The sequence below is a fragment of the Lissotriton helveticus genome, chromosome 5_1 (genome assembly GCF_964261635.1).
Source record: "Lissotriton helveticus chromosome 5_1, aLisHel1.1, whole genome shotgun sequence".
Lineage (NCBI taxonomy): Eukaryota > Metazoa > Chordata > Amphibia > Caudata > Salamandridae > Lissotriton > Lissotriton helveticus.
Window position 1 is genome coordinate 1,687,937,800 of NC_136065.1, and position 23,579 is coordinate 1,687,961,378.

Here is a 23,579-nt window from a genome sequence, read left to right on the forward strand (position 1 = left end):
TTCGGACAGGTCCATGTGAGATGTGCAAAATCGGCATGTGGAGCTTTGCATTTAGGGCAGTGATGGGGTCTGGTCGGGTCAATTCTGTGGGCCAGCGCCGGTGTGAAGTATAGGCGCCTCAAAAATTTAAAATGTATCAGCTTGTGTCTACTATTGATAGATACCTCTTTAGTGGAGCGGCAACAGGCGTCCCATTGGGTGTCCGTGATGGGGCCACCCAGATCAAGTTCCCATGCCGCACGAACTTTCGCATCCGAAGCAGGAAGTGCCGCTACACAGAGTCCATACAACCTGGAGACCATGTGGGCTCCCGTCTGTGACTGGAGTAGAAAAGTCAGTGCTGTCGTTTCATCTGGCGGTAGTGGGAACGAGGGAAACTGTGCTCTAAGCATGGACCTCACCCTAGTCAGGACAAAGGAGTCCATGAACGTCCGGTCCGTAAATCGCGGATCCTCAGATACCGAAAAAACATGGCCGTCCGGGAACAGATCCCCTATCGTGGCGAGCTGGTATTTGGACAACGTTCGGCAGACCACTGCCTCCGCGGTGATGGGGAGCCAGTGTGGGCTCGGCAACGGAAGTGCCGGGGAGTACAGCACGTCCAACTGGAGCAGTCTACGCACCTGCATCCAGGCCCACGATGTAGTGGCCACAGTTTGTATGTCAAGTGGGTCTCTGGGTATGCCTTTGGGCAATATCGAGTTGAGGGCAAGTGGTAGTACCAAGTCCGCCTCAGGTCTCAAATATGGGATCCGAGCGTCCGGATGGAACCAAGGGTGTGCATAGGCGCATTGCGCGACTAGGTAATAAATATAAAAGTCTGGCACTCCAAAGCCACCCCGGTCATAAGGCAGTGTCAGGATGCGCCAAGAAACACGAGGATTCTTGTCCCCCCACACTAAACGCAACAACAGAGAGCGCAGCTGGGTGAAAAAGACCCGAGTGAGCGGGATCGGTATGTTGTTAAATAAGTACAAAAAACGGGGAAGTATAATCATTTTAATTATGGCGATACGGCCGGCCATCGAGAGAGGGAGGCGGATCCAACGCGCGAGACTATCCTCTAGAAAGTCTAACGCCTGTCCGTAATTGAGACGAATCACGGATACCGTGTCCAGATGTATGTGGATACCCAGATACTTCACCGAGTCAGTATTCCACTCATGCGGGAACGGGCAGTCCCAGCGGGCAGTGGAGGGGGTGAGCGGAAAGATGTCAGATTTATGCCAATTAATACGAAGACCGGAGTACTTCCCAAAGCGTTCCACCTCAAGCAGCAAGGGCGACAGGTTGGTCTCCGGAGACCTAACATATAGAATGGTATCATCTGCGTATAGGGAGACGAGTAACGGACCCGTCCGGAACTGGAGCCCGCGGTGCAAGTGGTGCTCCTGAAAGTGCCGTACCAACGGGTCCATGGCCAGAATATACAATAGGGGGGACAGGGGGCATCCCTGTCTGGTTCCCCGGGAGAGAGGGAAGCTATCAGAAAGCGTGCCATTAAGTCGCAGTCTTGCTCTGGGGGCAGTATAAAGCAGCTCGACCGTGGAGACAAACAAGGACGGCATGCCCATCCGGTGCATGACGGATAAGAAAAAGGACCATTCTAAGGAGTCAAATGCCTTCTCGGCGTCCAAAAACACCGCAGCTGCCGGTGTATCCGGGTCTATCCTGTGAAGAATAGAAAACAGCGTCCGCAGATTAAAGGAGGTAGACCTATGGGGGACGAATCCGGACTGGGCTGGCGAAATGATAGATTCCATAAGTAAAGACAGTCGGGTGGCAAGGACTTTCGCCAAAATCTTATAGTCAAGATTCAGTAGGGAAAGGGGCCTGTAGGATCCGCATCTGGTGGGGTCCCGACCCGGTTTGGGAAGTAAAATAATAACTGCCTCCCGCAGCGTGGGCGGCAGAATCCCTGACTCAAGCGCCTCCGCATACACTTCTATCAGGCGAGGCACCAGTTCTTCCTTGTATTCTTTATAAAAATCGGCCGAGAAGCCATCCAGACCCGGCGCCGAGGAGCCCTTTAAAGCATCAATGGCTTCCACAACGCAGTCTGGTTCGATAGGCATCGCCAGAAATTCCTGCATATGTTTCTCTAGGAACACCATGGAGATTTCGTTAATATAGGGGCCAGGGTCGCGACAGTCAGCCGTCAGGCTCGAGGTGTACAATTTCTTGTAGTAGGATAGGAAGGCATCACAAATGTCAGGGGTGGTCTGATGACGAACTCCCAGATCATCCACCATGTCAGAGATGTATGAAGCCTGGCGGGGGGGACGGAGCAAGTGGGCCAAGAGCTTGCCGGGCCTATCACCTTCACCATATTGCCTAGCTGAGTGTTGTGTGCAGAGATATGTCAGTTCCCTGTCTGCAGCGTCTCTGAACTCTTGTAGGAGTCCAAGTCGTCTCGCCTCCACCCCACCGTCTGTGTTAGTGAGCGTGTCCGCGTCCAGTGCAGTAAGCTCCCTCTCAATGCGGGTCAGGGAGGCACGGATGTCGCGCAAAGCCCCTACATGTTTGTTAATGCAAACCCCTCTAATAGTGGCCTTGAAACCCTCCCACAGTGTAGCCCATGTGTCCACCGAGCCCTCATTGAACTCAAAATACTCCTCTATGGCAGTACGAATGTCTTCCTTGAAGACCGGATCAGACAACGCTTTGCCAGGAAAGCGCCATTGCCTCTCATACCCTCCCAGCCTGGGGATCAGCAGGGTCAGCACTACGGGAGAGTGATCGGACAGCGTGCGTGGGAGCGTCGAGTGGTCTCTCACCCAACCGGCCACCCCCGGGGAAAGGAGCCAATAATCTATTCGGGTACTAGTGTTGTGATATCCCGAGTGGTGGGTGTAGGCGGGTGTGCCGGAGTGCAAACGGGCCTCAATGTCAATCAGTGGGTAGTGGGCGCACATATCCGCTAGTACAGCGCGGGAACGGGGCTTGCAATCCGGGGAAGAGGAGGTACTGTCTCTGGTAGGGTTCAGCAGCAGGTTAAAGTCACCTCCCATGATCATCATATCAGTGTCCAGACGCAGCAGAACATCCTGGAGACCCTGGAAGAAAGCAGGGGAGTCCGAATTGGGGCCATATATTCCAACAAAGGTGACCTTGAAGCCCAGAAGCACCCCCGTAACTACAACATACCTGCCCTCTACATCAGAGACACTGTCCGAGAGCACAAAAGGGACGCGCCTATGTATCAAGATCGCCACCCCCCTGGCATATCTGCTATAGCTAGAAAAAAACCTGTGCGTACCCCAGCTTTTTGCAAAGGAGGAAGAGTCAGCGTCCACTAGGTGTGTCTCCTGTAGGAATAAGACATCCACCCCATGTCTCGCTGCGTAGTTTAGAACTTGCCGTCTTTTCCTCGTGTCATTTAAACCCCGGACATTCCAGGACATGGAAGTAAGTCTGGAAGGACCAGACCGCTGCCCTACCTTAGCCATTCAAACGCAATGGAAATATGATAAAACATGAGTGTGCAGAACCGCCGCCCCCACCCGCAGCACAGGCATCATCCAATGTGTAAAATAGTGCGTGCGCACAAACAACAGAACCAAAGCGCAAACAAACCCATCCCAACCACCCACCACCCAGCCACTCCTCAATCCCCAGGAGGCTATTCCCACCCTTACGGAGAGAACCTAAAGCAACAAACAAGAACAGTAGTCCAACAATGTACCTGTAAAATAAAGACAACGTAAGAGAAAAGAACAGTACGGCTCGCGCCATGGGGGTAGGCGACGCTCCGCCATGCGAGAATCAAATCGGGGCAACGTTCAAAGTTAAGCATTTATGGAAAGCGCTGCTAAAGAAAAAAGGAACACAATGAACCGCATGGTCAGATGCACAACACTGAGGTAAATAGCCTTTCCAGGAAAAAATGGGGTGGAGATGAGTCAACCCTGTCCAGTTTCATTGAACAGGTCAGCACTAGCCTGCGAGTCAGTGTGCGGCGGAGACTTTTGTGCTTCCTCTGAGTGTCGAGGCGACCCTCTGTTTTTGTAGGAGCGGCAAAATTCCTGCGCCTCTGCGGGGGAGTCAAAAATGCGGAACCTGCCATCCACGTCCACTCTGAGCCTGGCAGGGTACAGCATTCCATAACGTAACCCCAGTTTGCGCAAAGCAGCCTTGACACCAGTGTACTTCCGGCGCGCATCTTGGACCATGATCGTGAAGTCCGGGTAGAAAGAAAGCACGTCACCCTGCCACCTAACTTCGCCCGCCTCCCTGGCGGCCTTCAGTGCCGCGTCTCTGTCCCTGAAGTTCATGAGCCTGGCTATAATGGGTCGGGGAGGCAGGCCCGGATTAGGCCGGGGCCCCAGCGACCTGTATGCGCGCTCCACTACGAAGCCAGCTGTAAACGTGTCGCGGCCAAAAAGTTCGATTAGGAGGTGTTCCACAAAGGTGTCAAAGCGTCCGGTAGCTGTCGTCTCCGCCACACCAATTATTCGGATATTATTGCGCCTACTGCGCGCTTCTAAATCTTCGTTCTTAATTGCAACGTCTTTAAGGATCTTCTCCACACGCTCCAACCTTTTCAGCGTCGACGCAGCTCCGTCCTCGATGTCAGAAACTCTGGATTCCGCCAGGTCCAGGCGTCTATCGTGCATTTGGATTGTCGTGCTCATGTCCGCCATTTTCTTGTCAAGGGCATCAAAGCGAGAGTCCAAGGCCTTGAATCCAGCCCGCATCTCACCCAGCATCTCAGCGACCATACCCGCGGTGTCTTTCGCCGCCGCCTGGGCACCGGTGTCCGCCTCAGTCACCGGCGAAACCGGTGCCGTACGGAGGGGCGCTGAACTGAAGGTAAGTCTCTTCTGGGTGGCGTCCTTCTTCACCATGTTGGAAGTAATGGCGGGCAAATCACCAGTGGCACAGGACCCTATAACCACCACGGCAGCCAGATGGGCGAGCACAGCGACAGGGCACCCCGACAACAAGGTGGTCAAGACAGGACTGGAGAATCAGGGGTACCCGCCGGTTCCCAGCGCCAGGGCCAAGTCGCGCCGCCGAGGCCTCAGAATCGCCAAGACAGCCGCACACAGGTCATCAGGAAATTAATCCGGCCGGAGCAATGTGGCAGAGGCCCTGCGCAAGAAGTAGGGCCAGCAGACGGCCGTGGTGATCACTCAGCAGCAGCAGGCAGGGCTGGGGTCCCGCCGTGACAGGTAGCCAATGAGGTCGTAGCGTGGGGACCAGGTAGTGAGATCCTCGTGGCTGCAGCAGCACAGATGGGCTATGTTGCGCCGGTCACGCAACAAGCGTCGGCCTTTTAATGGTGCACAGGCGTCCGACACACGGCCATTCTCAGCAGCAGGAGAGCAGGAGCATGTAGAAGGTCTGGGCCTGCAGGGGGACGGGCGCGGGTCTGGGGTGCACGGAAGCGGTGGGGGCAAAGGTGGTAGGTCCCCACCGAATGCAGCAAAGTGTAGCCGTCCGCAGAGCGCCTAGGAGCCCCCCGGCCACACTCCCCGCCAATCACCCCCCAACCCCCGGAGCCCGCCGCCAGCGCTCCCCGCCTGCCGCCGCACTTCCCGGGCAGTCCCCGAAAATCGAGGCCCCGGCTCCCAAGGCCGGACCAGGCCGCAAGTGCCGGTCCCGCACCGAGGGGCCACGCCTCCACCAACGGACACCACCGGGGCCGAGCAGCGGCCCTGGGAGAGCACAACAGCGGCCCCAAGGCCGAGGGGGACAACGAGGGGTCAATCAGGGAAACTCACCAGTCGCTCCGGCGCTGCAAAGGAACGGCCCACGAGGCATCACCGGCCTCAGCACCCCTCAGCTGTTCCGCCCGTTCTCGCCGTCCCCCGCTCTCCAGACTAGGCAGGCGGCATCAGATGGCGGCAGGGATCATTGGCAGGCAGAAGTCGACCCCAGCGCAGCGCCGGATCTCCTGCGAACGGCCCCGTTTCTCTCTCACCCGGCGGAGCTCTACAGTCAGGCGGCCATTCCGTTCGCCTGCGTAGCCACGCCCCCCTATTCACTATTTCTGAAGTGGTTCTTATACCACTTACTTAGTATATGATTTGTGAGGCTCCTAGGGCAGAATTGTATTTGTGCAACTTATAGTATGCTTAATGAGTAACTTGTAACGTATCTCGAACTCTGACCTCATAAATAGTACAGAGGGGTTGTGTTAGTAATAAATACATATATATATTTGATATATACCTTGTGTGGTGTCCTTTCATTTGGTAATCAAGGGATTATATATGGTAAAACAGCTGGCTTCACATGCTCTCTGAAGCTTTAGCCTAAGACTGCTAGTCCATGCTACCACTAGGATAGCTTGTCTATAAGGTTGACTTTACAACCACCATCAATAAGGGTCGTTTAGACTGGTGCAAGGTGCCCACTGAATAGTGGACATCATATGCCAGGCTAACTTCTCACACATGACAGCTAGGCTCGATAAATCCTGCCGTCTGGATTTTGTTTGTTAAAACCTATGAACTTGCTCAAGGTGGATGTCTTCATTACATGGAATGAAATACTACAATAAAAGAACTGAACATATATAATAATTCTTGGAGGAAGGCTGCATGGATTTTTTTCCTTTTTTTGAATCGCCAGAAATTGCATGACTTTATGATGCTTGATATGATTATATACTTTGACGCTCCTTCCATCAGTGTTTAAATGTTTTCCGGAAGCAATCAGAGAAATTAGATGTGTATCTTCAAACTTGGTGATTATCAGGTGCAGAGAAATAAGTTAATCTCAGATTTTTATGATCTATGCTGCTGATGCAGAGACACATGGTCATGATTAACTGATGCAGGATTTAATTGAAAAGCAAGGATTCGAGGCATGTTAGCTCTGGAATTCGTTACAGAAGTAGATAAAGCAAAGGCAACACCGAAATCAGAATGAAGCTAACTTTAGGACTCAACTGCTGTGATCTCAAGTGGAGAGTCCGAACTGTCATTCAGTGGAACCCAACGCCCACAGCATTCACATATGTAGGCATGGGAGAAAAAAACAATAATGAATGCGTCAATTCGACTCAGCCAAGGAACACAGACTGCAGCTTCACAAGCATGTAGATAAACGGGTGGGTTGTTCAATTAAAAGCATCAATGTGGAAGTTTTTTGGGAAAAGGGGGGTTTAATATTCAGTATGGCATCAACATGGCAGTAGCATTGCAACCATCTTGAGTAGTAAATACACGTCAGCCACAGACAATTTCATTAATTGAGCAGCAGGAGCAGTTCCATGCAAAAAGCACACTACATAGGTCAGTGTTCTTTTAGAGTGGGTAAAATGCAGAAAATGATCTTTGTGATCAATGGCGATATAAAAACATGCTTATATAGGTTTACCAGGTGTACATACTGGCAATAGCCTATTCTCTACAAGAAGACGGTCCGTATAGCAATTCTTGTAGGTGCTCCTTGACCGCAGCTTTCAATGTGGAAAGCGATGAGAACGAACGCAGAGTCAGTGGGAATAAAGATCCAGTGAAAGGTACCAGGTAGACCAGACTTCTGGCTGCCAGGTTTTATTACGGTCATCTTGATGCGGATAGAAGGAGAAAGGATGAATACAATAATAGCAGCAAGAGTCCCACCTGTGTGCGCTACAATCTGCTGTTATATTATCTCAGAAGGTCATAAAGAATACTTCTGATGACATTTAGTACCTTATCAAAAGGAGAAGAGAAGTGCAACAATGGCCAGGTTAGCTTACTGTGTGAAAGTTAATGACTTGGCGAATTTCAAATACATTTAGTTGTCGATACCTAGCCACTTTGCTTGTTGCTGCTACTAAATAGTCCATGATCACAGGGGATTGAAGCGGAATTTTGCCCCAGGGAATTGCGGGTCACAGACAAACAGATAGGGAAGTAGGTGGTAGGTATAAGACAGCCACATTCTGTTTTTCGACGAGTGATCAAACTTCCATCCCATGGTGGATGACTAGACAGTCAGAAGTATGTGACTGTAAGTGGGAGGTAACGATTAAAGAAAGAAAAATGTCAGCAAAGAGTTATACCCCAAAGTAATATGGTGTGAAAAGAAAGTGAAGAAAAGCTAAGAGGCCTACTTATAGAGGTATATGGATACATAAGGAGAAGCGCTATGAAGCATTTAAGAGCTTAGAAGAGAATCAGTCAAGTGATGCTCCAGTAATGACTATCTTCATAAGGGTTGACTGTGGAGTGGTCTAAAGTATCAAACACTAGAGACAGATCAAATAGTACAAACATGAATAAGAAGTATTTGTGATGTACAGGGGTTATAAAGTTACTTACTGAGAGAGGGTAGTTTCTGTAGAGCGCTAATTCCACCAGGCACATTGAAAACATTAAGATGGTGATAGGTAGCGAGAAAGACAGAATAAGCTGAAACCCATGATTTTAGAGACAAAGAGAAGTTGGGTGAGAAAGAATCACTGGTTTTTTTTTGGTTTTTTTTTAGGTAGGGCATGCCCACTACAAGCGTAACACACAAAACAGTGACAGAGCACAGCACAAACAAGTGTACAACTGATTATTCAGTCAGAAAAAATTATTTAACACAAGAACATAAAGAATGTAACACTTTGTTCAGCACTTTGATCTTCATCACTGTTGCTAGATTTTTACAGTAATGGCACAGCCGACACGTGTTTCGTCGCCATTAGCGACTTTTTCAAGGCTTGTGTAAATGTAGCAAATAGTCTTATCTTAAAAACCACGATCATTTAATTTGTTCTAAAAATGGGATATAGACGACGATTGTCCAGATCCCTGTTACGAGGTCCAATTGTAGACCGGCATCAATAGTCTCATGTACGTAGTTCCCCAAGTAGGAATAAATAGATTAAACAGCTACAGCTGCGTGCGGTTGCTGTCCCCGTCGTATTTTCATGAGTATAGTAGCTCAGACGGACGGGTTCCAGCGGGATATATGATTATACCACGATTTCAGTTACCACGCATGGCTTTACCACGCGAATTTTACCTCGCAAGTGGCTTTACCACGCTGGTATTTACAACGTAGCATTTTACTACGCGTTGCAACGTCTTACCTTCACGTCTTTCTCCACGAGCCCTTACTTCCATCCTCCTTTGAAACAAGCGTCAAAACACGTATACCAAAATAAAAAAAGGACTGCTTTTTTGACGTACACGGCACGTCTTTGGGGGAGGCTCTTTCCTCTTTCTTTTAAATATATGTTCGTTTTTTTGTTAAAGTAAAATGCTTGTTATTTTTGGGGGGGGAGACCCCCCCAGCCCCCCTCCGAGCCCCCCCCCCTCCCTCTGCCCCCCCATGCCCACGCAGATCGACTTGAAGGAATACCACGTCTCCCCCCTAGCCCGTGGTAAAGACGTCGTGGAAGGTACCCTGCGTGGAAGGCACCCTGCGTGGTAAGTGTCACGTGGTAAACGTGAGTAGTGGTAATGCCTTCGTGGTAAATGATGTTTCCCGTTCCAGCGTATGAGTGGTTCCCAAAGTCGGTATAGGCAAGGTAAACAGCTACAGCTGCACCTGCTGTTTTCCCATCGTAGTTAACAAGTAGGATAGCTCAGACGGACGGTCTCCAACCCAAAGTAAAAGTCGAGTGTTTTCAACATCCCACGCCAGCCGCTATTTAAGTTTTCACAAGCGCAACACACAGTGGGTCGAAGACTTCCTTGAAAGAGTGCTTGAAATGTAAAGTCAGACAGAAAACAACACAGAGCCAGAGGTTTCATGGTTTGAGACTGAAAGGCTCGGATTCTGGAAAAGAAGGGTTGGAAGTTTTAAACGTGTGGATTAATTGAGCAGGAGATGTGGGAAAGAGGGCAATTAATGTTTACCACAGTTAGTGGGGAGTTTAAATAGTATTTAAGAGAGAAGGACGTAGGTTTAAGAGGAGTGCGCCAAGGGCATTTCTATTGATAATCATAGATTAGACAGAGGCAAAATCATGAATAGCAGAAAGGAAGGATTAAGTAAACGTGCAGAGCATAGAGATTTGACAGTGCAGGCAAACTGTTGATGAGATGCAGGGAGGCAATTAGGCCCGCCCCCCCATAGTAAGAATATTTAGTTGTACCTGAAGTTAACATAATGGCAAGACAGCTTGATAGTATGCTTTAAGATGCTCTGTAATTTGGAGTTAGTGCCATTTACGACAACATGCATACATTGCAGCTTTAAACGAGTGGAGAGTATGCATGATCCTGGGTTGTGGACAAGGAGCAACTTAGGTAAAGGTTCTGATAGGGCCAAGCAAGTAAAATGTATTTTACACTGGGTTGTTAAAATGAAGTGATGTTTTGCTTAGGTATGAGCTTTTTGTGTATTTGGTTTATGAATGCTGGCATGCAATTCTAGATAACTGCCATTTAGTGATTAGTACTTAGTTAAGGCAGTGGGGGTGGGAAGTGTAGAAGCAGACATGCATATCCCCGCATGATCAGAGGAAGATAGGGTAATGGTGGGTGAAAGCGAGCTCAAGCATTCCCAATATCAGAGAATTGTCATTTAAGTGTGCGGAGGTGGAGTGGGTGCTTTTTAGAAAGTTATCAAATTCAAGGTGGGCACTCATCTTGTGATGGTTTAGGATGAGATTTAGGTCACCATGGATGGCAACTGGAGTTGTGGGTGATGGTGTGTGAAAACAGGCATCAAGATCATTGGTTATGAAATGAAATGAATTTGTACTTGTAAAGCGCACTGCTGCCCCAGCAACGGGGTGTCCTGGCGCTGTACTCATACCGCTGAGGAACCCTTCCTGGCTTTTCCTTGTGAAATGTCCACTCCTGGGCACCCCCAGCGCTGTTGGGGCCGTTGTGGAGATTAAGCAAGCTATTGCCCAGAGTTGCAGAGCGTGACCCATGATTAGAATAGGCACAGAGGCGAGAATTATCAGGTCCGAGGAAATTGAGCCCAAGACCCGCCGAGGTGGGAATTGAACCCTGGTCCAGACGTCTGCATCAGGGTCTGCCGCTCTAACTATTGAGCCACACTTCTCCACTTAAGTTGTTGGCATTGAATAGGGTGAGGATAGTGATAGAGTTGCACTGAAAGGATAAGAAAGTAGATGAGATTATGAGAGACACACTAAGGGGGTGGTGTGCTCCCCTCCACTTTTGCAGTTACTGCGTGATGTAGGAGGTGGTAAGATCCATGGGGGAAGGCTGTTCGTGTGGAAACGTCTTAGGGGTCGATCCATGCCTCTGAAATGGTTGTGAAATGTTATAGAAAGTCAACATGGCCAGTGGTGTCGGCAGTCTTGTTGAAAACAGACTGAGCTTTTCGCAAGCAGAACACGATAGAAAGGGCATCATATGGAGGCTCTCAAATTAAAATGTTTTTAATTCAATGGAGGTAAAGGTGAAGGGTATAACAATGTAGGGTTACTTGGTATCTGGAATAACTGTGAAGGTCTGTGATTTTGGGAATATACAAGAGTTCTGATGTGAAAGCTGTTATTGATGCAAAATAATTAGAATCTTAGCCAATGCTAGCTCTAACAGAGCAGCAACGGAATGGTAGCACTCTTCTATAGGAGAACAGTCAGTAGCAGAGGAAGGTTTAGTGATGCAGGTTGTCACTTTCTTGGGTAGCACCCCTGTTCTTAAAAAGACAATAGCAATACTTTTCCCTTAGTGCTGTTTAAAATCAAATTCACTTCGTAAGTCCACATGTTAAGTAAAGTTGGTAGTTACTCTGGGATAAATTCATCTGAATTAACATAAATATGGAACATTTGTCAATAAATTGAGTACATGTATTTACTACTGCCGTTTCTCAATAAACATTGTAATAATTCTGTGCATTTTTGTTTATCTTATTGTTCTCAGTGACCTGGTATATGGTAGCAGCGCAACCTGGGAGGGGGGGGGCGATTTATTGTATGAAAATGTCTGACACTGTTGTGCTCGTTCCATTGCTGTGTGCAACAGAACCCGGTGATCGGGGCTTTGCACTTATATTTGTGCTGACTAATAAAATGTGTTTTGAAAAAAAAAAAAATCTGTGCATGCCACGTGTTGCACATCCCCCAGAAACTCTCCAGTGATTTACAAGACCTACCCCGCCAGCAGTCTACACTCTGTTGTGTCTAGGTCACCACTTTCCTGTTCACCATCATGCCCTCAATACTAGTTTAATATAAGAAATAACCAAAAACGTTTGGGTTTCAGACATTTTCCCCATAATATACACACATTTACCCAAATCTGTGCAATGTACATTTTCTATATATGGATCTGCCAAAACTTTCACATGCCAACTGCGGGTGTTCCGGAAAGAATGCAGCATTGTTGATCCCCCATGTAATCACACTGATTCAGCTACCCCTTTGCTGCAGGCACTCCACTGGCTTCCCATTTATGTCTGCCTTGTTTTAAATGCCCCATCTGTTATTCTCCGACAATTTATTCTAAATATATTCACCTACTTAAGTAAGAACATCAGTGCTACGTGCCAGCGTGTACACTTCTCTTCTCAGTGGAGGGGCTGCTGATAATTCCCGATTAATGAGAGAATGGCAGGTCTTCTAAGTTCTGAATCACTCCCCTAATGGAATTAGTCGTCATCTCCAGTGCCACTCCCATCTTGAGGAAACAACACAAAATTCTGCTATTTTTTCTTTAACGTGATCTCTGGTTTAGAGTGGAGTTTCTGACTAGTAGCAAAATACATCTGTTTATGTGTACCTTCTAAAAGCTGCATCTCACTTAAGCTTGTACTGTACCAGAGACCTTGGTGGTTAGATCGTCAGACAACAGTACAGGAACCCCATATATACATCTCCAACTACTGCATTTACTTGCTATAATTCAACTTCAAATGTTTGTAGCTTAGGGAATCAAGCACGTACCATTTACATAATATAAGAAATTGGTCGATTCATTGGTAGATTTTTTTATTTGCTACGTATGGGGTGAGTTTTTCTTTCTGCTGTAATGGTAAAACTGCAAGTGCCAGAATGTAGTATGCGACTGGATGCAGCAATGGGGCTCTTTTTAGAAAATTGCATCCTCAGTTTGCATGGTATCTCAAAAAACCTCCTACATTCTTGTAAACCTGCAATGAAAAACTGACCTTGGCTTTAAGCTTCCAACTGTTGCCTCTGCTTTTTCCTTTTGAATGACCCTCTAACTCACCTTTCATCCTCTGCAAGCCTCCTCTCGGAGTACAGTGCATTCTGAATCACATGCATGTTTGCTTTCATCACTATTATTATTACATCAAAACATCTATTATTGCATTTCTGCAAATCACCGTATCTTAGTTCAAAGATCATATCCACACTCATCTATTAATCCCACCAACCATATTCATGAACTCACATACCACCCCCAATGATAATCAAGTCCAACTATTAGCTCAATCTACCACAAAGAAACGAAGTAAATTACTGCAATTGTTTCACTGAGAACACAAGACTAATCTCGCTAACCAAATATAATCAAAATAACTAGCAACCACTAAATTAATCACTAACCTTGTTGCACGATGTACACACGTCAATGCCTCATCAGGGATAGTAAGCACAATATAACATAATTATGCTGTCATTTAATATGCAATATCTGAAGTACAACGTGTATATCCAGAGCACTAAAACCAAAGATGTTATTTGACGCCGGCCCGTCTCTTTCGAGCAGGTGCAAGAACCTCCCCGGCCTGTGCCTGATGCGCTGGCACCCCGGCCGACTTCTACCATATGGTGTGGTTGTGCCCAGCCTTGGAACCATTCTTGAGAGGAGTGGAGAGGGAACTTACGACTGCTTTGGGTTGGGTGGTTCCCCACGACCCGAGACATCTGCTTCTGGGAGTGTTTGATGGACTCGACGGCTCCCGAGCCGATAAGTGCATCTTGGGAACAGCACTGGCAGTGGCAAAACGAGTCATTGCAGCCAAATGATCTCAGACGGAGGCACCAGCTCTGCGGGGGTGTAGAAGGGGGCGGATTGGTGTGGGATACAGGAGGAGGCCGTTTTGGAGGCCCGGGGTTGCCCGGAGCTGTTTCATAAAGTATGGGGCAAATGGTTTGGCTTGTTACCATCTTGATGGGCCCTGCCTTAATACATCATCATGCTCGGTGGGCACCAGCAACTTATTCCGCAACGGCTGATATGCTCTGTGATGTCATGGGGGGGACAGGGGTATTTTAATGGATTATGTGACTTGCTGCAAATGAATTTCTTTGTGTTGAAAACTTCAATAAAATCTGATTATCAAAAAAAAGATGTTTGTGTTTTGTAGTAATGATGTTTGTGTTTTGTAGTAATCACATAATTGTCTATGATAAAAAAGGTCATTATTAGAATAATAGGAAATCATTATTTTATATATATATTTTGTATAGCGTTCTAAATCTGGTGTCATTTACCTTCTGTTACAATCTTAAAGTCAGGGTTAACAGTACAGCTGTCACCAGACATTTTCTGATCAACGTTACAAAGGGGTTTAAGAAGCACTACCAGGAGAGTGGCTCTCAGAATACTGTACCAGGAAAGGGTTTTGTCATTGGTCACCCATTCAGACAAACATTGGCTTTTAGGTCGAGCATTCAAGACTGCTTGAATATACTAAAGTATATACTTATATGTGCATGTACTTTGTGGGCACTGGAGATCAGCCGAAGACTTGTCTCACTCCACTTAGGGACTTTTTTTCTGTTAAACTGCCTCTTTTTAACAATCTTGCTAGAAAACAACCAGTAGAGGTCAGTAAATTACCAGAATCGCTTTCTACTGAGGGATCTCCCCTGATGATTCCCCGGCGGGATCTCCCCTGATGGTAGTACAAGGGATGCCAAACCTAGATTTCATAGAAGTTGTAGACCAGCTACACGTCGGGCATCTCCAGTCTTGGGGGATTTCGCCTTCATAAGGAGCACATCTCCTCACTAAACAGGGCTCCAAGCGCTTCCATTGTAACAGGCATTCTCTTGGATAGCATACCCTGGGCGCAAGGTCTATATGTTGGTGTTCTGGCAGCATTTCCTGGCAGCGGTCAGGCGCGGGCGGGCACAGACGGGCTTGCCTTAGGCACGCCTTCGTCGCGGCCACTAACCCGGTTTCATGTATGCCCCCAGGTGTGTGAAAGACTAGAGCGCTGACCGTTCCTAATGGCGGCCGGCACTTCCTAGTCACGCAACGGAAAGGAATCCTACCCTCTCCCCACAAACAATCAGCTGCCTGATCGCGGAGGACCGGAGGGCGGCAGAACAGTTTTACAAAGCCTGTTGAATACAAGTAAATACTCCCTTTCCCCACAATGCGCAAAAGTCCCTTAGTGCAATTTTCTCTAAAACATTCAAATGCAGTTTTCAATTTTTAAAAACACTAAGTCATAGCAACACAAAGCGACTGCAGACTGCACCTACAGAAGTCTGCTTTCTCAGTTTAGCATTCTATAGATTCCATTTCATTGACATTGTCTTCCACAAGCACCCATAGACAATAATATTTTTCAAATCTTGTATTTTCAGTGATATGAGCACATTTTATATTAAAAACAGAGCTTTGGGCTATACCATTTCCCACTGAAAGGCAATATTTCTCTCCATGTGTTCCCACACCTGGCAATCACGCAGCTTGGTGCTTACTTTCCCTCCATGTTAAAGAACATTAGATTTTTCAGCACCCAGGTTAATGTGCTAAATACATATAAGGTCCCAAAGGCAAGACAGATTGCATTGCAAATGCTTGTTTTAATGTAATGATCTGCGTTAGGCCGTGTGGAGAGGGTTTGACTAATGTTTTGAAAACTTTATTCTTCTACATATTTGCAGGATGGATTGTTATTATAATGTCCTAAAGCCTGTGAGCAGGTATACTGTTGCAGGGAATTCAGTATCACACAGGCGTTTTGGTGTTGGTAATCCACCCGAAAAACAGTAGCGATAGATTTGCACTACATTAACCCTTGTGGTGGGTCTATTAGGAGAGATCATATTTTGCGCTGCCAACTATAGTTTTGTATACATTTGTACTTTTATGACGATATGCAGAAGGTAGCCTTGTGGAAAGCTTACACTCAGTACAACGGGTTTGATTTGGTTATCGTGACAGCCAATGATAAAGGCTATATACCCGATTGTTTATTATAACGTTACAAAAAAAGTAGTAGGCCTGACATATTGATTGGGAAAAGCATATGTTAAAGTCAATAGGCGTTTAAGGATTGTTATAACTCTGAAATCAAGCCTCCAGATTGTATTTTTGTAACATGGAATCTATAGATTACTAAAGACGATGAGGCATTTGATGGTTACCTCCTGTGACAAACCACAATATATACCTGATGGTTGCCAGTACATTAGGCCCGAGTCAGTGATGGTGACAAGCAAATAACACTAGTTATAGGCTTGACTGGTGTGTAAGGAAATGGTCTGGCTTTTTTAATATGAAACATTATTACACAAGGTACAAGGTCTGGCTTATTTCTTTTGAAAATCATATGGTAAAGCCAACAGTCATCCAAAAGGGATTGTTATCACATATTAAAAGATATTTGGTTACATGTAATTTCTCAGATTATCATAGTAGGTAATGGTTTTGGTGTTCATCACCCACTCTGACAAATCATAGGAGTAGACTTTCACTGTGATGGTTATTGATAGGCTACATTGAGAAGGACTGTTTATTGTTTTGTCAATTGTAATTGTGTACATATTTCTAATTTGATTAATGTATGTCTGGTGGTTGCCAGCTTGGTATTATCAGTTCACTGGGAAAGGTTGGTTTGGATTCCTAAGGTGTGATCTAATTTAAAAAGTTATAACAGAGCAAATAAGCCTTATTACTTATTGTGAAAAGCATTTGTTAAAGGCAATACACTGTGCTAAAGGCTGTAGGCAGGTATTTTGTTATATGGAATCTTGAGAATTACTGTAGTAGGCAAGGGTTTTGCCCTCACCCCACCCCAAACAAAACCATGTGGATAGATGAATTGCACTAAGGTAATCCTTATTAGGCTCTATTAGTAGGGATGTTATTTTGTTTTGTCAACTGTACTTGTACATATTTGTAATTTTTTTTACAGTATACCTATGGTTGCCTTGTGGAACGGCACAGTAAGTCTAAGTTGATTATGATGCCAATGATAAAGGCTATAGGTCAGATTGTACAGAATTAAAAGTTATGATAAAGGCCGGTGGTCTCATATGTCGATTGTGAAAAGCATATGTTAAAGTCAATAGGCATTTGGAGTAGATTGTTTTACTTTGTATTATAGCCTAGAGACAGGTATTTTCTTACATGGAATCTCAGACTGCGATAGTAGGCAATAGTGTTGGTGCTTGTTACCCCCTCTTACAAACTGTGAGAAAAGATTATTTGTACCGTTGGAATCCTGGGTAACTCCTCTTAAAGAGAATGTATTTTGCTTTGCCAACTTTTATTTTGAATACTATGTAATTGTATGACTGTATGCCTGATGGCTGGCTTGTGGGAAAGCTTAAGCACAGTACAGGAGGCCTTAGTTGTGGTGATAAGCCAAGGATAACAGCTACAAACCTCAATGGTTCAGTAGGAGAAATATATTTGTGTTGCCATAGATCTAACCTTATTATAATGAAAAGATACAACAAACGCGTTAGAATGTACATTAACACAGTAACATGTACACTCTGCTTCCATCCATGACAGCATACTGCATAGGGTAATGGTTCCGATCCTATGAAGCCCACCACACTCAAGAGATCCATCAAACATACCAGTCAGTACAACCAAAAATACAGTCACCCCTTCCCAAAAACTATGCGACACCCTGGTGTACTTTTTCCACAACAAGTTCTCCACCACAACAAACACTTCGAACCCCAAACAGCCAACTACATCCTCAGCCTCCTTGCTCCAACAGACGCAAACTCCGACCACCAGATCACTGCTTGGGACCAACTCACTACACAGAACACCACAGCCATCATCCACTCCATCCACTCAGGAGCACTCACAGAAACCTGTCCCCCACACATGTTCAACTTCGGAACCAGGACTATCAGCAACGAGCTCACTGCCATCTTCAACACATCAATCACCTCGGCCACCTTTCGAGAAGAATGAAAACAAGTGAAGTAAAACCTCTCTTTAAGAAACCGGCCACTGACCCTAACAAGCTCAAGAACTACCAGCCCATCTCCCTACTCTCCTTTCCTGCCAAAGTCATCAAAAAGGCCATCAACCGCAAACTCCCAGAATACCTGGCGAACAACGATCTTCTGGACTCATCCCAATCCGGAATCCACAAGAACCACAACACTAAAACCGTCTGATCGCAGCCACCAACAACATCAGAACCCTCCTGGACTAGGGAGAAACGTCCGCCTAATCCTACTCGGCCTCTCAGCAGCCTTCGACACCATGTCCTACCACACCCTGATTAAGAGGCTTCATCAGGTCGGAATCCAAGTGAAAGCCCTCAAATGGATTGCATCCTTTCTCACAGGAAGAAACCAGAGAACCCGCCTTCCATTGTTCGTCTGCACCGTCCCTCAAGGTTCATTTCTCAGCCTTACCCTGTTCCACGCCTACATGACCTCCCTGGCCAACATACTCAAAACCCATTAACTGAACATCAGCTCCTATACAGACGACAACTCATCTTCTCTCTGTCCGAAGATTCATCCAGTGCAAGGGCCAATTTCTGCCTATGCAAGACAAGCATCACCGACTGAACACAAAACAACTGCCTCAAACTCAAAACAGAGTTAGTGATCTTCTGGACAACACCTCCCTCTGGAATGACACATGGTTACCTACTCAACTGGGACCCACTCCTACAGACCATGCCTGCAACCTCTGCATTATCCTAGACAACAGACTCAACATGAAAAATCAGATCAACGTACTCTCAATGTTTGCTTTCTCATTCTTCGCATGCTCCAAAAGATCTTCAAATGGCTCCCAGTCACCATGAGACGTACCTTCACTCAAGCCCTCGTCACCAGCCGCTTGGACTACGGCAACATACTCTACATACGAATTAACACACACATCCTGAAGAGAATGGAGACCATACAGAACTCAGACTCATCCTTGACCTCCCAAAACAGAGCCACATCACCCCTCACCTAAAGAAACCCCACTGGCTCCCCATCCACAAGCTACGCCAATTCAAAATGCTAACCGACTGCCAGAGCTTCCCCAAACCCTCCAGACACTCTCTCTCGCTCACTCCCCCAGCATCTGCTGAAACAACAGTGGAGGACTCTCCGTCTCCAACCTAGCCTTGTCCTGAAACAGCCTCCACCTCCATATATCCCCTTCTCTTCAGGTATTCGGATGGAAACAAGATTTGGTTGATCAACTGATCCCACCCAAGCAACTTGGCTCTCAGCACCTCAATACCCTTGCAAGTGAATAGCAGCATTTTATAAATCCTGTTTGATCAAATGATTTAATCTCTTGCCCTGGACATTCAACACACAAAAGGTGATGGTAGGAGGATACTTGTAAAACGTCTAACCGCTGGCAATCGTTCATTGTAGCACTCCAACCCAGTGTACCTTTGCCTACAATACCACGCCCGCCAGATTAGACCCAGCCATTCACAAATCTTTCTTAACTCTGCTACAATAGGAACAGTCCAGCCAGACCTGCCAAGCCAGGTCCTCTACGAACCAGAACACAAGCAATCCAAGACAGTGTGTTTTTTTTTACCAGTGGGACTTTTCAATCAGGTGCAGCTTGGTTCCAGTGAACAAGGAACCCATGTCCGTGCATAGCCTTGGCAAGGGTATGCCCATACGAGGGTCCTATGCTCACCATGCTAAATGTGGCAACCATAGTTGAATATTAAAACAATAGACTATTTACAATATCTTTTCTTTGTTTAGTTTTGTTACTGAGAGCAAATACCCACTTTTTTAGATGTCATAGTGTTTTTAGTTTTAGGACTTTTTTTTATTTTATTTTATCATGCATATTATTGAGTTTGTATGTATTTTATTGTGGTGGTGTCAGAGGGTGAATGCATTAATGAGCCAGTTGATTAAAGGATGGATGCAGGAGTGCAAAGAAAGTGACATAATTAATGTACAATGAATTGACTGCCTTAACCCATCAATGACACAAAATGCACTTTCATTCATATTCCAGGCCTATTGGCATTGCCAATGCTTATCATTTAATTTTACAGTTTTTATACAACGCAGGCTTAGCCCAGAGGCATTAGAGCATTTTAAAGGGGCGCAAGAAGTGAGTTTTAGTTAGTAAACATCGCCCAAACAACCTATTACCACCAGGAAAACAGGGAGCTAACTGCTAGTGTGAGCAAGGATAAAAACATCTAACTAAATCAGCAGCAAATAGCCAACAGTGCAAGTAGAATAAAAATGTCGTTAACAAGAATGAATAAAGTCAACACATGGGACGGGAGCAGCGCTCTCAACTTTTACCAAAGCGTATTTTAGATAGGGAGAATTTGAGTTCCTTTTTTAATGGGAACATTCAAAAAGATTGAGGTGCGCAAGTCGCGTCTCGAAGCCGATTGTTTATTAAAGCGAATGGTAAATTTCCTTTGCAAATGGGCGAGTGTTCAAAAGGAGTACGTTGTTGTTTCTAAAAATTTACATAGCTGATAAATGTTGACATTTGAAATGCCACGTACAGACAAGCCCGTCTCCAGCCCACCCCCCTACTCTACGCCAACTTGTAGAAAAGTAAAAGCTTCAACCCAGCAACATCTTCCCTAAAGGGCCACCCACAGCCCTCTCCCTCCAGAGGCTGGTACCTGTTGGATAACCACGTTGTCAGGCTGCATGAGGCTGCTGAGGATGGACTCCAGTATTTGCGCCATCATCGGGGGGACGACAGAGCTACGGGAAAATAACAAGTATGTTGGAGATCAGGGGGGTAGCGAAAAGGTTTTTTTCAGAGGGTAAGGCACTTCTGCGAGGAGGAGATTGAGTTGTCAAGCAGTTAGTTAACCCTCTACCTGCCCCACGGATAAAGTTAGTATGCAGTGAAGTGTGGTAAAGTTGCGGTTCCGTTAGGGGTGAGCTTCACGTTGAGAGGCAGATATCAGAAGACTGGGAAGAAGAAACGCGTAGCATGTCAACTAGTAGTGTAGTGGGCAGGGGTAGCGTACACGGCTGAGTCGCCGAGCCTGTTAGTTATCAGGGAGAGAGTCTGAGGCCGGTGAGGTGCGGTGCCCCGGGGTTGGCCCACACAGTGCGAGACCGGTGAGGTGCGAGCGGCTTAGACGATCTCTTCAAACATTCCACGGCGGGTAACCAACGAAGTGCAGAGGCGCTCACAGCCTAAGAAGCCGGCAGTCGTGCAGAGCCAGATAGACGCACATGGGTGCCAGCGAGACTTGACAGAAGCCAGAGCGGCCACACAACAGTATTGCCTCCTTCAGGAGAGGAGGACGCACCGCACGCTTCACGTGCAACGTCGCTCTCTCGACGCCTCAGAGTCTGGTTAAATCTTTAATCTCTCGCTGCTCGGTACTGAAAACGAAGCTTGTCAGAAAGCTTTCCTGCTACTTCTGTCAAAATGTGCTGCTGCAAGTCCTCGCACACAGTTAAACTAATGTAATTTAAATACTCAAACCCGATTTATAAATCCTGTCAGGCATTTTAGGGTGCACTTTTTGACGGAGAAAATTACCAATCATAAGATTACGTTTGCAGATTAGGTTGGTTTAAACACTAACATTTTACCTCTCTCAGCTTTAGTAACTATTTAGAAAAAGTTGAGCTGAATCGAAAATGTTTTCTTTTGAACGATTTATCTTTGTATTTGCTGTTTATAAACGCCTTTATTCGAAGGCGCAACTAGAGCCACATTTTGGGGGTAGACAGGGGGTGTAATTCTTCCAGCAATATTTAGAGTGGAGTCTGGAAATGAAGGCGTGAAAAAACTACAAAGCCTCTTTAACCTGTAAATGTTCTTTTAAGACCTGTGAAGTACTCAGGTGCGGCTGCGATAAACTCAAAATCTGCCTGCGCACACGTGTGCCCGGGAAGCTGTCTCAGCCCGGGCTGACGCACACGACGGGGGTCGCTGAAGCCCTTTCAGCCCTATGGATGATGCGCGCCTGCATTTACCCCGAAAGGGAGATAATCCTAACTTTTCTGATTCCTTCCCCCGCCATATTTTTCAGATTTTTACGTGAAAATGCCAAATGATTGACAAAATAGCAGCTAAGGCAAACCTATCTGTAGTGTCTTGGGGCCCTAGGCCCTCATGCTACTCGAATGAAGGACGCAGACACAGATTAGATGGTTGGTCAACTGGCCCTGAGCACGTGTGCTCAGACCCTTTTATTTGGCAGGGTCATCTGACTGATGACGCCTGTGGTGGGTGGGTGTTCAGTGTGTGACAAGCATACTGGAACACTAGAATGTATCCCTACGATACTACATCCCTCCCAAACTTTAATGAAGGTCCAAACAAAGTGAAGTCCGAACCTGCGGGAGAAAAATACAAAATTGCAAAACAAACATAACTCGATGTGGACGACTTCCACATAGTCTCTTCACTGCTGGTCATCTGCCGGCGAGGGTGTCTTTGCAGCCGGGACCATTAGTTCTTCTTGGCACAATGTTCTGGTGCACTGTGGACGTGCTCCTTTGTGTACTTGCGCCGGGGAAGTATGCTCTCCTGTTCCTTTCGTCTGACACCGCAGTTGGTGAAAAAAGTGCAGATGGAATGATGGTGGATCATTGGTGTTCTGCTGTCTACTGTATACTCCTGGTTGAGGTGTTTTCTCCAACTGGTGGCTGTGCCTGACAGGGTCTGCAGTTGCAGGGTATCACTCTCACCGATACCCCTGTCTCGTGGGTGTCCCCTCTTACTGGACGACCCGGAGGCTCTTTGCTGCCAGGCTTCCACTGGATCAGTGGGCTGCTGCCTTGTCGCTCCAAGCGTGTTGGAGGAGTCACTAAGGGTCCCTTCTCCGTGTCCGAAGCTCCACCTGAAAAGGGTGTTGTTGGCACTTGTTCTGTCGCATGCTACCGTTGTTCTCCCTGGATCTTCAGAGCAAGCTTCAACGGTCCATCTCTAATTTTGGGATCCGCTGCCACCGGTGTCCCTGAGGCCTCTGCCCCTGGATATCGACGGTTCTGTGTCCGTTCCATCCCAAAGGTGGTTGTTACCAACGGACCGGCCTGCTCACCTCTGTTGTTCCCGGGTGATCTTCGGGTTGCACGTAGATGTGTGCTCCCAGTGGTGCTGATGTTTTCCAGGTGCTGTGTTCGGATGTCCGTGCATCCTTTCACTTTCCCCATCGGGTGTTCCCCTTCTGGTGTTTGTTGTGTCGGACTGTCATGCACACCTCTTTGCTCTTCTTCCTTCGTCGTGGCGTCGTGCCACTCAGGATTGGTCTTCTCTTTCCTCCTTCGCGACTCAGCCTGGTCTTCCACCTGCTTATTCGCTCTGGATCATTGGTGTTCTGCTGTCTACTGTATACTCCTGGTTGAGGTGGTCTTGTCCAAGCACTTGGACACGGTCTTCACTTCGCTCTGTGACTGGACCTGTCGTCGCGTCCTTCTTTCACCTGATATCTTCTGACTTCAAGTTGATTCCGTTAGACTTTGCTTTAGTCTTGTTCCTGGTTCTCTTTGTGGACATCTTCTCGGTCGTTCTGTTCACAGATGTCTTCTCCGTTCTTATTGTTGGATGTCTTGTCAG

The 23,579-nt window shown here is 46.8% G+C and overlaps 1 protein-coding gene across 2 annotated transcripts in view; it reads right to left on the reverse strand.

The window, feature by feature from the left end:
• Positions 1-21,261, reverse strand: part of IPO4 (importin 4) — a 2,629,293-nt gene extending 2,608,032 nt beyond the window's left edge. Inside the window, exon 1 of one of the 2 annotated variants that reach the window (XM_078644926.1) lies at positions 20,674-21,261. In XM_078644926.1, coding sequence (XP_078501052.1) covers positions 20,674-20,742 — 69 coding nt within the window. In that variant the 5' untranslated portion in view covers positions 20,743-21,261. The remainder of the gene's footprint in view (positions 1-20,673) is intronic. The other variant, XM_078644927.1, reaches the window with a different exon arrangement.
• Between the last annotated feature and the right edge of the window lie 2,318 nt (positions 21,262-23,579).